General features: G+C 37.4%; 1 protein-coding gene across 1 annotated transcript in view; it reads right to left on the reverse strand.

Annotated features, from left to right (window-relative positions):
• The window catches only part of Tnks (tankyrase), a 194778-nt gene that overhangs the window by 62459 nt on the left and 115872 nt on the right, over window positions 1–16447 (reverse strand). The window contains exons 9-11 of the mRNA XM_004666930.2: window positions 11881–12002; window positions 10449–10540; window positions 10280–10358 (exon numbers count right to left, since the gene is read on the reverse strand). Of these exons, the coding sequence (XP_004666987.1) occupies window positions 10280–10358; window positions 10449–10540; window positions 11881–12002 (293 nt within the window). The remainder of the gene's footprint in view (window positions 1–10279; window positions 10359–10448; window positions 10541–11880; window positions 12003–16447) is intronic.

Here is a 16447-nt window from a genome sequence, read left to right on the forward strand (position 1 = left end):
GTTCATTGGCAGCCATGCTGAAGGTGTGCACCAGCATCTCAGCATGAATGGGCCTAACTACACCTGCTCCCAGAATCATACAGATTCTATAAGCAGAGATTGTCACTAGAGTGCATTATATTGTTTCTTACTTTAAGAAATAGCTTATATAGGCTGACTATCCCTAATCACAATGCCTGGAACCATAAGTGCTACACATTTTCAAATGTTTTGGGTTTGGAGATATTTGTGTATGCATAATGAGATGTCTTGGGAATGGGACCCAAGTCTAAACATAAAATTATTTTTTTTCATATACACCTATGTACATAGCATAGTTTTGTGTGTCTGTGTTTTAAGTATGTTGTATTCTATGAGGTCAATGGTTTCCTATTTATAGAATGTTGGGATTCAAAATTTTCTGAATTTGGAGCATTTTAGACTTCAATTTTCAGATGGATGCTCAAACTGCAACAAAATTATAAATATATTTGACTGGGAAACAATATGAGGATTCAAATATTCCATATTTAAGACCTTGAAGAGCTCTTAAGAGCTTATGTGGTAAGCAAAGTAATTTAGCTTTTAATTTGGTTTTAAGAGCATGTTCAACTTTGGGGACATGTTTATAACTGGGTCACACTTAACCTTCTTGGATGTCCCAGTAAATACCCTCTACTTCAGTCAGAGTCTAGTCCACGTGCACTGTGCACATTGCTTCTTCTGGGGTCTTCTCTCTGCCTTTCTGAACAGTGAGGTCAGTAAATCTCTTTCCCAAGTACACCTTCATCATTTGATGCCTCAATGACCAATCACTTTCTGATTACCTGTGTCCGGTTAGCACTTAACTACCTTACAAATCACACCACTGGGGTAGTTCTTGATTAGCAAAAACTTAATGTTACCGAGAATATGGATTGTCTAGAACACTCTTGCCAAGGAAACTGGGTATATTTTCAGATACATGCTGGTGGTTTAAGACACTGCTCTCATCCCTACCACATGCACCTACCACCTGAAAGGAAGGATTTAAGACAAGTGGTCTCCCTGTTTCCAGTCCTTCATCATTACTAGTAAAGGTGTTATACTTGTTCACATGAGGGTCCATTGAAATTCTAAATGACCTTTCATGAAACTCACCAGGAAATAACATACTTAATTCTACCATATTTTCTAGAGGAAATAAAGTGACTATGTATAGCAATAGAAAAATACTGTCATTAACATTTGTCAATGGAAAACGTAAGATGCCAAGCTAGTATTTCTATGAATATTTCAGTTGTTATAGGAGAAAAAGATCTAAAGCTGCCAACATTCTAACCATTCACATTTTTTAAAAACTTGAGCAAAAAGAAATACTAAAGTATTCCACTGTAATAATAAATTTCAAATCACAGGGATTCAGTCTGAGTTACTCCTCAAAAATGTCACTTGAAATCATCTTTAACTTGTTCCTAGATAGGCTTGCTATACTCTAGCTTTATTAGATTATGCTGGGTTTCTACTTTATGAAAGTGTTAGTTTCTAAAGTCACTACTAAAGGTAAAAATTACTTGGTCAAGTTGATACAATGAAAGAGAAAGGCATAAAGGTTTTATTATAATAACTGTAGCACCAGCCTGGATCATCTCCAGTGTCTGAGAAGATCAATAGCATCCAAGATGAATTATCTTTAGACACTAAAACCACACTATGAAAACGAAGAGTGGCACTGAGTATAATCACATAGTAGGTTCAAGCTGTCTCTCATTCTGGGAAACATGATTAAGAAGGAAACATGTTTGCAGCATGGCTGTTTTGAAGGTTCAGGGCATAAACTTATCACAGGAACATGTGCATCTAGGAAGTAAACCCAAACAGTATCTCAGTATCTTTCTGGGTCTGATGCAATAATCCTTTAACCTTAAAAGTGAAATAAGGGGCTGAGGATATACTCAGTTGGCAGAGTGTCTACCCAACATGTAATGATGGTTTGTTGGCAGGATTTGCTCTACTGCTGTGGTGAGCATAGTACATTATAAGGCCAATGTAATTCTATTTCATTACAATTCTAGAGAATTGTAGAGAACTGTTTAAAGGAGGTTCACATAAGTTTGGAATTATGAATATTTATATGATGTTTTTAATTAGTGTCTCCCATAAACTGATGTGTTTTGAATGTTTGATCCCCAGCTGATGATAATTTGGGAGGTGGAGCCTCTTGTCAGAACTTGGCTCACTCCACTTTCTCCTGTTTGCCATCTGTTGTGGCAAGGTGATGTCTAGCCTCTGCCCAACTACATCTTTAGCCTGATATCATGGAGTTTCCCCTCAAGTTTGTAAATCAAAATAAACAACTTTCCTCCCATTAGCTGGTTTATTGCAGCAATGGGAAGGTAACTGCAATAGTTTGTTATACTTTAAGTTACATAAATTATAGGGAAATAGTTGTTTAAAGGAGGTTCACATAAGCTTGGATTCATTAAAACAATGCAAATAACATTGATTCACCATTGATTGGGAAATGCAGATTAAATGTTTTATGTATACCACCCCCAATATTAGTACCAGGAGCACTTGCAAGACAGGGCAAAGTCTAATACAGAACATGGGCCCAGGAGCTGACAGGTTATGTCTTTGATACTGTCGTTCCTTCTCTTGCTGCTGACGATTCTGATCTCATACACTGACACCTCTTGACTCAGCCACCAGATGAAAAAAATCAAGACGTGACAATATTGAAAGTATGTTCAGGAATTAGTTTCTTAGAAAAAATCAAACCAGAAAATATATGGTCCAGTATTAGGCATATAATTACGTTCTTAAATGTTCATTCTAGCTGAATTATCAAATAATGAGAGCTGTTCACAAAGATTCTTCTAAGACATTTCAAATCAAATAGGTGGGCATACACCCTCCACAATACTGTCATTAAGTTCTGTGTTTTCAACCTAAAACATATTTGACAGACTGTATATGACATGAGTAATGATTTGTTTCTCATATGAAAGAGATGCAACTTTAATACTTGAAATCACAGGCAAACCCACTTGCCCTAATGTGAGGGTGTTGTTTAGATAAAATTTTCAATTATTATTTTACACTGAGAGACATTTTCTCACTTTGCTATTTCATTATTCATGAATTGCATAATTATGTATGTTACCTCTCCTTGTTGAAACTGCAGCACAACTGAGTGACTGTGACAACCAGTAGAGAACTTTTAACTTGGGTAATGGCTGCAAGAGCTCTTGGTTTCATGGAGCTAAAGATATAGCTCAGTGGTAGAGCATTTGCCTAGTATACCCAAGTTCCTGGGATCCATTCCCAGAACCACAAGGAAAGAAAAATATCTGCCATGTGTGTAGTGGTTCATGCCTCTAATCAGGAGGCAGAGATAGGAGAATCTGTACAAGTTTGAGGTCTGCCTGGTCTACATAGTGATTTCTTCTAGCCAGGGCTACATAGCAAGGTCCTATTTCAAACAAACAACAACAAAACACCCCTTTACACACAAAGGAGTCCCTAGTTTCACAGTCTCAAAGGCACCTTTTGAAACAATCTCTGACCTAATGTCTTTTAGACTCAGTTCTCTCTATTTTTCCCTATAACAATCTCTATCCCAGGATATGAAGTAAGGTGTCACAAAAAACTATTTTTAATATTGTATGAAATTGCCTCCAATGGGGAAAATGCTACACTTAATGTTATACTTCTTAAGTGTTCTAATTAAATAGTTAGCAATGGTTTAAGCTCCACATTCAAGAGGTATGATTATTAAGCTTGACTGTTCACTTGATTGGACTGAGAAGTGCCCACATGATTAGGAAAGCCCACCTGTAGGTGTCTGTGCGGGTTTTCCTGAGATGATTAGATTAGGAGGCCTGTGACTAAAAGAACATGTTAAATTACTGATTATGGGAGATGCTAGAGTGTGGAAGGCTGGGGTTTCAATGGAAGAAGTAGGTCACGGAGAGGGGCATGTGTCTTTTACAGCTGTATCTTGCCTTAGCCCTTCATGCTAGTGTGCTGCTCTGCTTCCTGACCACCATGATGGGGCTGCTCTGCACATGCTCCTGCCAGGATGGATTGAAGCCTCAAAAACCATGAGCAAAATAAACTTTTCTTCTTTCAAGCTGCTTCTATTTGGTCACAGCCATAGGAGGTCTGACTAACACTGAAGCATCAGGAGAGTAAGAGGTACCTGGTACTCTGGGGACAAAACATGCTCTCACCTTTTTTCTCAAATCTAGAAACTGAAACTTTAGGTACATATTTTATCTACTACTAATTATAAAAGAATTTCACATACAGGTCTAAAAAGTTTTTTTTTTTTTTTTCACAATCACCTATGAGTCAATTGAGGCTCAAAAAATATAATTCATGGTCATAAAATAGGAAATCACAGACTATATATATTCCCAAGCATGCCAGCTTCATTTATATCTCAGTACCTATAGTTTCACATGCACACTAAACCTGAAATTTGATTTTTTTCTAACATTTGGCAAATAAATGTCTGACTATGAAGAATATTACTAAGTTTTTTTTGTGTGTGTCAGGTATACAGATTAGTTAATGGTAACTGGATTTCCTTCTCAAATTCTTTGTTTATCCTGAAAAATTATTTCATTAAGAAGAGGAAGGCAGGACTGGAGAGATGGCTTAGTGGTTAAGCGCTTGCCTGTGAAGCTTAAGGACCCCAGTTCGAGGCTCCATTCCCCAAGACCCTCGTTAGCCAAATGCACAAGAAGTGCACACGTCTGGAGTTTGTTTGCAGTGGCTGGAAGCCCTGGCGTGCCCATTCTCTCTATCTGCCTCTTTCTCTGTTTGTCATTCTCAAATAAAAATAAACAAAAATTAAAAAAAAAAAAAAAAGAAAGAAGAGGAAGGCAAAAAGGTGGATGGGCCAGGGTAAGAGAGCTGAGTACTAATTACAATGTTTGTTCAGAAAGTGCATTGGTTATACCAAACTCGAACCAAAAAAAAAAAATTTTTTTTACATAAAGAAAATACTGAACAAGCAAAATCAGGGCCTAATATTAGTCCTGTGGAGTCTTTAGTAATACTTTAGACACTGAATATTCAAATTTAGTGAGATGAGCATCCCACCTTAGAACTAAAATTGAGTAAATGAGAGTTGATATGGCATTTGAGATCTATTAATAGTAACTTGTATGTATTAGCTTGTAATTTAAATATGATCATCTTCTCTTTTAAAGAACCTAAGAAAGAGCTGGAGAGATGGCTTAGCGGTTAAGCGCTTGCCTGTGAAGCCTAAGGACCCCGGTTCGAGGCTTGGTTCCCCAGGTCCCACGTTAGCCAGATGCACAAGGGGGCACACGCGTCTGGAGTTCGTTTGCAGAGGCTGGAAGCCCTGGCGCGCCCATTCTCTCTCTCTCCCTCTATCTGTCGCTCTCAAATAAATAAATAAATAAATAAAATTAAAAAAAAAAAGAACCTAAGAAAAAGTTTCAACTTACTGCTCTAGTGCAAGACAAGAAGGATATACTACTCTAGAAGTCATTGAGAGAATGTTTAAAATTATACACACCACACCAATAATACAGTGTTACTGATGAAAAGGCATTTCACACTTGAAAGGCAGATAAGACTGAGAACCTTAGATTTAGAGCAGTGCTAAGACAGTTAAAAAATAGTGCTATTTTTTCATTGAACTGTTCTAAAATAAAATGACTTTATAGGAGACAATAAACAAATATAATCTTCCCCAAATAAAGGACATTATTCATAGTTTTTATAAGCATTATAAAGATGCACAAATCCTTATCAAGTCAGGTTTGTAATATACATGATGCTCTTAAGTGCGTCAGAAAGCCTCTGTGCTTAATATTTCTAGCTTGCAGAACAAGATGCTACTGTGTAATAATGCTATCACTGTAGCTACAAAATAGCTAATGGACCTATCTATAGGACTTTGTTCCCTCTTATTCTGGTTCATCTTGATAATTTAGTTAAAGCATCAAGTGTTTTATTTATTCATTTTTGCTATTTTGGTGCATGTGTGTATGTACATAGTTCAGAGGATGACATCGGATGGTCTCCTTCATGGCTTTTCTGTCTTATTTTCTTGAGATAGGGTCTCTCACTAAATCTGGAACATCCGTCTTTTTGGTCACACTGGCTGACTAGCTAGACCCAATGATCCTCCTGCCTCTGGCAGCCTGAGAGCTGGAGTTAAGTGTTGTTGGAGATCAACCTCAGGCCCTCATGGTTGCTCAGCAAGTGCTCTTACCCAGTGAGCCACTTCTCCAGCTCCTCACACGTCTTTAAAAAAGTGTTTCATTTGCTTATAAAGAGAATATGGGGCTGGAGAGATGGCTTAGCGGTTAAGTGCTTGCCTGTGAAGCCTAAGGACCCCGGTTTGAGGCTCGGTTCCCCAGGTCCCACGTTAGCCGGATGCACAAGGGGGCGCACGCGTCTGGAGTTCGTTTGCAGAGGCTGGAAGCCCTGGCGCGCCCATTCTCTCTCTCTCCCTCTACCTGTCTTTCTCTCTGTGTCTGTCACTCTCAAATAAATAAAAAATAAATTTAAAAAAAAATTAAAAAAAATAAAGAGAATATGAATGAGAATGAGCACACCAGGGCCTATTTCCATTGCAAGCGAACTCCAGACCCATGTGTGCCAGGCTTTTCACACATGGGTACTGAGGAAATAAGCCCAGGCTGGCAGGTTTGGCAAAGCAAGCACTTTTTAAACAATCAGTGTTCTCCGCTTTTTAAAGCAAACTTTATGGATTATGTGTCCTATCAAATAAATTTTTTTCAATATATATCTTCAAGTTTATTTGTAATGGTATAACCACACAATCTACAAACATGTACGCCAAGTAGTGCTATCTTAACATATTACAATTAAATATAAAAGTTATATGAGAGAAAATTGTAAAGGATAGAGAAGAGATGGAACAATTAAATAGCAATGTTCATTTACATTAAAAAATGGATGGTGGGTCATGCCAGGGTCTCTTTCCACTGAGAACAAACACCAGACACTTGTGCCAGTTTCTGTCTCTGGCTTACATTGGTGGCTTGGAAACTGAACCCAGATTGGCAGACTTTGCAAGCTAACAGCTTTTAACTGCTAAGCCATCTTCCCAAACCTGTTAACAATATTTAATTTATTTATTTACTGAGGTAGGGTCTCACTCTAGCTCAGGCTGACCGGGCAATCATTCTTTAGCCTCAGGGTGGCCTTGAACTCACGACAATCTTCTTACCTCTTCCTGCTGAGTGCTGGGATTAAACGCATGTGCCACCATGACTGGCCAACAATATTTATTTTTAATATGATTATTAATTGTGCTAAGGTTTTAATTAAAAATCTGCCAGTAAAACCCCATCTTTCCTAATGTTTTTGCAAAGATATTAGAAGGTGTTGCATTATAATATTTTTGTTAGGCTCAAAAATGACAACCTAAATTAGGGAAGATTTTTAAATAGGTCATAAAATTCCATTTTCATGTTTTTTACTTATGTAGTTATGATGGTTGGGTGGTACAAAGTTACAGTACATTGTAAAAATCAATTTTCAAAATGTTCTATTCATTTTCTAAAGTTTCCTTTAAAAAGCAGTTCTCTCATTCACTCTAATATGCAACTTTTATCATTAAGGGTCTGGTTATGTTTCTTTTTCTTTTTTAACATTTTTTTGTTTATTTTTATTTATTTCTTTGAAAGCGACAGAGAGAAGGAGGGAGAGAGAAAGAGAGAGAATGGGCGTGCCAGGGTTTCCAGCCACTGCCAATAAACTCCAGTTGCGAGCTCCCCCTTGTGCATCTGGCTAACGTGGGTCCTGGGGAATCGAGCCTCGAACCGGGATCCTTAGGCTTCACAGGTAAGCGCTTAACCGCTAAGCCATCTCTCCAGCCCATGGTTATGTTTCTTTTTAAAAAGAGTATCTATATGAATTAAAAGTCATGTTTATAAATTAGTAAATTTTGGATGCTTATTTTCACTAAAAAGAAAATTCTGTAAAATCTATGCATAGCATTTCCTTAAAATACTATTTATGAAAGATAGCAACCTGTTTTGGTTATTTTGACATAGGGTTTTCCTATGTAGCCCAGGCTGGCTTCAAACTTGGTAGGTAGCTCAGTGTCCTTGAATGCACCTACCTACCTTCTGCCTGAGCTTCTCAAGTACTAGGAATACATATGATATGCGTTTCTCCACACTCAGCTAGACAACCTCTTTATGCTATTGGACTATGAAAGACACTTCTAATTACTGAGTGTAGTATTTACAAAGTGAAAACATAGGATAATATCCATAAATCAAGTCACTGGATTTGCACATATAAAGTACAACATATCCCAATATGCTACAAGTAATACATGTGTTGAGTCTGTTACTGTCACTCCCTCCATATAAAAGTCTCATTATTCTTCTGCTCAAGACAGCTCACCTGACAAATGGACTACAGAGCATGAAATATCAGTAAATCTTTATCTCTCCCCAATAAAAGCATGTAAATTGCTATTCAGTAATTTCTTTTCCTGAACCCCAAAGCACTCATCTTCTATACTCCATGTCAGTATCGTTGTTTAAGAACACTGCTTAAGATTAAACATACTTGGGGGTTGGAGAGATGGCTTAGCAGTTAAGTGTCTGCCTGTGAAGCTTAAGGACCCTGCTTCAAGGCTCCATTCCCCAGGACCCACATAAGTCAGATGCACATGGCGCACACATCTGGAGTTTGACTGCAGTGGCTGGAGGCCCTAGTGCACCCATTTTCTCTCTCTCTGCCTCTTGCTCTGTCTGTTGCTTAAATAGATTATATATATATATATATAAAGAATGACAACAAAAAGAGAAAACAAAAAATAAACACACTTGAACAGGGCATGCTGGCACAGGCTTGTGAAGCTAACACTTTGGAAGTGGAGGCAGGAGGATGAGTCAAGGTCATCCTCAGCTACATAGTAAATTCAAGAACACCCTGGGCTACAGGAAATCCTATCTCCAAAAGGAAACACACATACTTTTCTCTCAAGATTTTAAACATTTACAAGTGCAAATTGCCTTTGAAAAATAAGCAGTATGCATTTTTTCAAGTAATTCGGTTTCAGAATATATCATCCAAATAATGTGAATTAAGTTATTCAGAAAACCAGTTATTAGCAACTTGAAGGAAGGGTATAGCTATTATTTACATGAATTCTTATTTTCTGATAAACTATCATTGAAAAATTGATTAGCAAAATATATCAACCTAGGGCTGGAGAGATGGCTTATCACTTAAGACACTTGCCTACAAAGCCAAAGGACCTAGGTTCAATTCCCCAGGACCCAGATGCACAAAGTGGTACATGTGTTTGGAGTTCATTTGGAGTGGCTAGATGTCCTGGTGCACCCATTCTCTCTCTCACATAAGTAAACTAACTTTAAATAAATAAATACAGTAAATAAATTAACTTTAAAACAATGTGTACTGTTAGGGATAGCTATCAGGGGCAGAGCACTTGTCCTGCATGTTGGCATGCTGGGTTCAATCTCTGGTACTACAAAGAACAAACTGTGTGTTTTTGACATTTCATACGAACTGTTCTCCCAGTAAGAGTTGTGTATGAGGGGTTTGGATCATAGCTGTTGGCACTAGTTTAGGAAGTACTAAAAACTTTAGAAGGTAGGACCTAGGTGGCAGAAGTAGGTCACTGTGGGATGACCTCTTAAGATGTCTGACTCACTCCTGTTTTATTTCCTCTCTCCTGAAGCAGGGTGAAGAACACTCCTCTGCTACATGGCAAGTAGCACGTACATGGGGAAGCCCTCTACAACCAGAAGCAAAATGAAAAGTTCTTCCCTCAAGTTGTTTCTATTGGGTACTTGGTCACAGTGATGAGAAAGTACCTAAAACAAATGTAAGGTTGGTATCTAGTGCAAAAGATAGGAGCTAGCTGCACCTTACTGTGTTATAGAAGATTAACAGTAAAGGACAATGAAACACAGCTAACTTACTTTTATTAAAAAAAAAAAAAAACGTTAAATCAATTGTATAGAAAAACCTATGTATAGGACAGTCCTATTTTATGAAAAGTAGGTTTTTTAAAAAGAAAACTTTATTTTTATTTATATATTAGAGAGAGAGAGAGAGAATAGGCATGCCAGGACCTCCAGCCACTGCAAACAACTCAACACATGCGACCCCTTGTGCATCTGGGATCCTTTGGCTTTGCAGGCAAATACCTTAAATGCAACGCCATCTCTCCAGTCCGAAAAGTAGGTTTTGAGATAAGCCAGACTGAGGAGCAGCTGGCTGCTTGGTACTCAGTATGGCACTCTTTCTGGAGAGGTCTTACCTTTGCTCCATGCTTATGTAGTACTTCCATGACGTCGTTATGAGCTCTTTCAGCGGCAACATGCAGGGGTGTCATGAAACTAAAAAACAGAAAAGGAAAGGGTAATTTCCTCTCCAGTTTTTACTGTACTTCTTGAAGAACTGAACATTTGTTTGGCATTTATACTTACTCTTTATTTTTTTCATTGACATTGGCTCCTTTTCTAAGTAACAATTCTGTCACTTGTTTTCGTTTGGGATGCAAGGAAGCCACAGCACAATGCTACAAAGTAAGCGAGATTAAGTTTAAAACATTTTCCATTTAAGGTCACTAAATGAAATAGAATTTGTTGACTGGAAGTATAAAACATAGCCTTTAAATCAAGGTGAATTATGTTCTCAGTTAAGCATTAAGAGACCTCATTTCATTTCCTTTGGTCAGTAAATAATTATGCAGCATATACTGCATTGAAAGCACTGAAACACTGCCTCTTCAAAACTACAGACTTCCAATTACTCAGCCTTCACTTGCTTGTCAGCTATATAAGTCATCACCTCCCAGACTCCTCAACTGATATACTCCCTGGCCTCTGGAAGGATAAGATGATGTGTCCAGGGACTGGAGAGAACATGATAACCTTGAAGCAGTTTGGGAGAGGAAATAATTCTCAGAAACTGTATATTTTATCCTATTATTGATGCAGCCTTTGTATTCTACTTCATTTTACATTAATGTTTATATTAAAATTTAAAATAAAACTATAGCTAAAAAAATGAATCTAAAATAACAATAGGTCAGGCTTAGTCTGTGGCCTTGATTTGTTTTCTTGGCTCTCTCGGGATTACATTATGTGACTTCATTTCCTGACTTAATGTTGTGTAGATTGAAGTTATCTGAACCCATTTTGGCTTGGTGAATCTTTTAATGATGGTTTCAGCAAATCCTGGTTAACATTTGTTCTGTTTGTGCTGTACAGATTTAAAAATGTTAACTGAAGCATATATAAGCATCTATGATACGAGAATCACATATGCTTAAACTATGAATTCAGGGACAATCACTAAGCAAACCAACCCACCACAGGTACCTTAATGGCAATGAAAATAAGTAAACTCTCTGAAAGTGTACTAGAAGAAATATAGTCTAAAATGAAATGTATATAGTTTAGAACAGATCATTCAATAGTTTTAAACAGTTAGTTGAAATGAGGATATAAACTACCTATGAAACAGTTTTTTAATTTTATGCAGAAAATATAAAAAATATCTATCTAGTAAATACATACACACACAGATTCTACTAGGAAGACCACACTTTGTATAATATGAAAGCACTGACCACAAAAGTAATATGTTCCAATAAGCTTGAGTAAACAAAAAGATATTAAAAAATTCTAAACCAAGGTTGAACAAATCTATTCTATTCTCTCACCCAGAAAAAGAATCATACCCTGAACTAAAGTTAAAAATCATTATAAACAACATTAAAATGCAAATTCCTAGCATTTCGGGGAGCAACCAAGGCATCATCTTGCAAGCAGAAGGTTTCTGAGATAAAAAGCATTATTTTTTATTTGCACTACTATTACAAAACCAAGGAAAGAAGTAATAATATAATCTTACCAATGCTGTTTCATGAGACTGTGGTTGTTTAAAATTAATGATTTCCAAAGCAAGTGTTTTTTTAACCTTGGCTAGGTCGGCTTCTCTGGCTGCTTGTAGTAAAGAATGACCTTTAAATTCATCTGTCAATGAAATAAAGGTTGACATACAGATAAAAGTTAGTTAGGAAACTACACATATGGGAAGGGGCTATGGGGGGTGCATACCCGGATGCCAGAAGCAGAAGGACTGTGAGTGAGACTATTTTGGGTTTGAGGCCCACCCATGTGATAATGTCTAAAAAAACAATACAATAAACATACATAAAAACTTTTAGCAAAATTATCAACACAAGTGAGAAAATTATGAAGTTAACATACTCCAGTATTTTGACTACAGCAGTAACATGACATTATGAATATAACAAAGAATGAAGGGTTAGATTAGAAAGGGAGGGGGATATAAGAAGACAGTATTGTATATATGTAAGTAGAACAGATTAATGTGGGTGAAAAGGCCTAAGTGAGGCCAGGGGAAGAGACTGTGTAAAGGAAAAGTGGAGGGAGGGCTAATCAAAATCTAAGATGGTATAAATAATTCATATGGAAATCAACTTTTCTGGGCAATGGCACACCCAGAAGCCATAGATTGTTATTGGAAAATTTTCAGTGCCAGGGATGGGATACCTTCAAGTGAGTTACTGGCCAGGGAGGTACCTGATGCCCCCCAAATATTACAGCCCATTGCTGGAGCTCTTGGCTTCCCATAAGGAATAGATGGTAAGGCCCTATTGCTGAAACTCCACATACTTGGGCTGCAAGGTTACTGAGAAATCCTGCTGGAGCTCAGCTGAAAATCTCCTCAGTGTAAACCAGCTGACAGAAAGCTGGAAAAAGCTATGCTGTATGCAGTTCAATGGAAGAAAGCGAAATCACTTGTGGAGATAAAAATAAATAAATAAATAAATAAAAAGGATAATGCAAGCTTTAAATTTGGCCAGGTAGGCCAAATGAGCCTACAGGTACAATAGTGGCATGTCCGTTATGGGGGGAACCAACCGTTCTCTAATTGGACTGGAAGCTCGCTCCATGGGAGGGAATACATGCCTGATACTGAAAACTTATGAAAGTCATGAGCCCTAGGGGTGCAACGTCTGTTGGTGTCTGGCTAAAGGTATAAACGATGCTCACTAATCTGCCTGATAAGCACTTCTCTTAATGTTCATACCCATATATTAATGCTACTCTCACTTTTGGTTAGAGAAGCTTCTCTTTTCAGATGGTGGTGACCTCTGGACTCAAATGGCACCAATATGCTTAAAAGAAGTAACAGAGGAGTGTTTAGCACTGGAACCATCTCTATCACAAGGTTTAGGGTTCATTGTGGAAGACGTGGTGAAAAGAATGTAAGAGCCAAAGGAAGGATTGGACTCCTTACAATACACTTTTCCAGACACAAATTGGCCTGGATATACATGAATTCACAGTGTCTGACACTACCTACACAAGACTATCATAATAGGAAGAAAAGATTGAGAGGGGGAGGGGATATGTTGGAGAATGGAATTGTAAAGGTGGGGGGGGGGGGTTACCATGGTTTATTGTCTATAATTACGAAAGCTTTCAATAAAAAAATCAAAAAGAAGAAAAAATTTGAAATATATATACTCTGAAATTAGGCTACTTCCTACTCTACGATTTCTTGAATAGTTACATACAAGGACAATTATTTCAAGAAATCTATCTGTTCACCAAAAGAAAACCCACTAAATTATTTGTGAATATATGCGCTCAGTTTACATCGTTTAAACAAGAGATAAAGTCATGTACTGACACTGTTAAATAAAAAGTTTAAGCAAAGAAAACAAATTGATACAAATTTTTTTGTAATGTTATTGCTACTATTTCTGCTGTCACAACTAAATGTAAGTAGCAGCACAGAAAAGATAATTAGAGAAATAATCATCGAGTGGTGTTTTGATACTAAGAACTAAATACATAAGAACTTGGAGAATTAGTAATTTTTCAAAGAATTAAGTAATTTCACAAATAAGAACCTGATTTAAAAATGTGGTTTAATTTAGATACACCAACTTAACAGCAAAAAGCTGAAACTTGCTCTGAAACATGCAAGTGATGGGTGACTTGATGTGCTCCATGATAATCTGAGATGACCTCACTCTTGGACTGTTGTGTCCGTATGACATTGTGCTCTATGTCATTCTTCTGAGAGCCTCATCCAATCCCCTCTCTCAAAAGACACAGAGAGGGAGACACACACACACACATAATGATAGCCAGGTACAAACATCTCATGCTTTACTAACTACTAGTCACTGTTTAAGACCTCACCCCAGCTCAGACACTTTGGGTAAATTCCAGCTCCCACTATCCCCAAGATTTCAAATGAGGACCACAGAACTTGCATTTACCTTTTACACAAGACACTGCACGGTTGTATTGGCTATGGTAGTCTTATTTATTGTCCAGTACAGAATTTGACATATATTATATGAATATAGAATTTATGTGAGTTGTGGCAAGTTCAGGAAATGAACCATTTTTTCCATAACATTTTAATTCTTGTTTTTATCAGCATTGTTAAATTCTTCAAAGTATAAGACTTTGAAACATCGGAAACAAACAATAAAGGTCAACTGAGATGAAAGTTAACCAGTAACTACAAATGACACATTATGATGTTAATCATACAGTTTTGCTTGGTGTCCCCCATCTGGAGAAATTTATGGTGAATGCAAATGATGTTGGCTTTTTTCTCTAAATACAAATATTCTATAAAATATCAAAGTGACACATTTCACTTACTCCTCTATGTTCAGGAACAGTGGTTCAAAGGAAAGCTGGGCATGGTGGTGTACGCCTTTAATCCCAGCATTGGGGTGGCAAAGATAGGAAGATTGCTGTGAGTTTGAGGCCAGCCTGAGACTAAGTAGGCTGACTACAGGTCAGCTTGGACTAAACAATACCCTATCTTGAAAAATAAAAAGAAAATTGAACAAATTTAGGGAAAACAACAGTAAGACTGGATGGGATACTTAGTTCTGTTGTCAACTGGATTTGATTAGGAATCCACAGGCACTCCTCCTGGGTGAGTCTCTGAGGATGCTTCCAGGAAGGATTGCCTTCCCCCAGAGTGGGAGGCCCTCCTAGTGGTAGGTTTTATCTAAGAAGCCCTGAGAGAAAAAAAGACCCTACCCCAACCTGGCTGCAAGTGCTGCTTGTTGGTGAGTTCACTTACATGTGCATCTAACTGTTTGGCCATCCTTCCCTTATATTACAACTAATTTTCCTCAGCCTTCTAGCACGGACTGAAGAACAGTGTGAACTGAAGACCAGCAGCTCACCAGAAAGGCTCCAGGCCTTCAGTGCTGGACTGGGACAGCTGAGCCATGTGGACTGAGTAGCTACTAGGTTCCTTGACTCTCAAGCCTATAGTCTACTTTTGTTGGATTGCCATAAACTAATCCAGTGATTCTCTTTTTAATGTACGTCATTCTATTAGTTCTGTTCCTCTACAGAACCCTAAGGGAGCAACTAAGGAAATTAAGAAATATTATGGTAATATACTTAAACACTATGTTAGGTCTGCCAAGTTGATCTTGAAACTTAAAATATTTTATTGAGGAATAGTTAAAAATAAATAGCTAGGGCTGGAGAGATGGCTTAGTGGTTAAGCACTTGCCCGTGAAGCCTAAGGACCCTGGTTTGAGGCTCGATTCCCCAGGACCCACGTTAGCCAGATGCACAATGGGGTGCATGTGTCTGGAGTTCATTTGCAGTGGCTGGAGGCCCTGGCACATCCATTCTCTCTCTCTCTGTCTGTTGCTCTCAATTAAATAAATAAAAATGAACAAAAAATTAAAAATTAATAAATAAATAGATAATCATCCTGAAAATAAAAAATAAATTTGTCAACTATATAATTATCCTAAATTTCTAAATGCAAAGGTTAACCTACAGCTTGTCAAAGTTATATACTTAAAGGAACAATAAAGCTTCAAATTATTCACAGCTTAACAATTTATTATTTATAAAATATCTATAAATTTTTGTTTCCAAGCACATTTTAAAAGAATGGAGCCAACATTTCCTTATTCATTTGGTTTTATAAAAATAACTAACAAATTAGTCAAGAAAGCAGAAAAAAAAATGTGGAATAGTATGACTTCAATTGTGGGCATGATAAAAGTATTGTTTTTCAAGCTGGGAATGTGGCTCAGTTGGTAAAGTGTTGGCTTAGCATGGACAAAGTCCTGGGTTTCATCTCTGCACATAACTCAGCAAAGTGGTGCATGCCTGTGAATCTATCACTTAGGAGGTGAAGGCAGGTGGATCACGTGTTTAAAGTCATCCTTGGCACCATAACTAGTTTAAAGTCAGCCTAAGTCCTTGTCTAAGAAAACAACAACAACAACAAAAACATTGTAAATAGCACCACCAAAAAATTTTCTTTGTATCCTGTATGATTTAAAAAAAAAAATCTGTAATTGTGAATTCTTGGTACACAACAGTGTACACGATACTGAAAACTGCAATTAGAGAAAATCAAACTTAATTAAATTCTTTTG

Source organism: Jaculus jaculus, chromosome 9 (genome assembly GCF_020740685.1).
Source record: "Jaculus jaculus isolate mJacJac1 chromosome 9, mJacJac1.mat.Y.cur, whole genome shotgun sequence".
Taxonomy (NCBI): Eukaryota; Metazoa; Chordata; class Mammalia; order Rodentia; family Dipodidae; genus Jaculus; species Jaculus jaculus.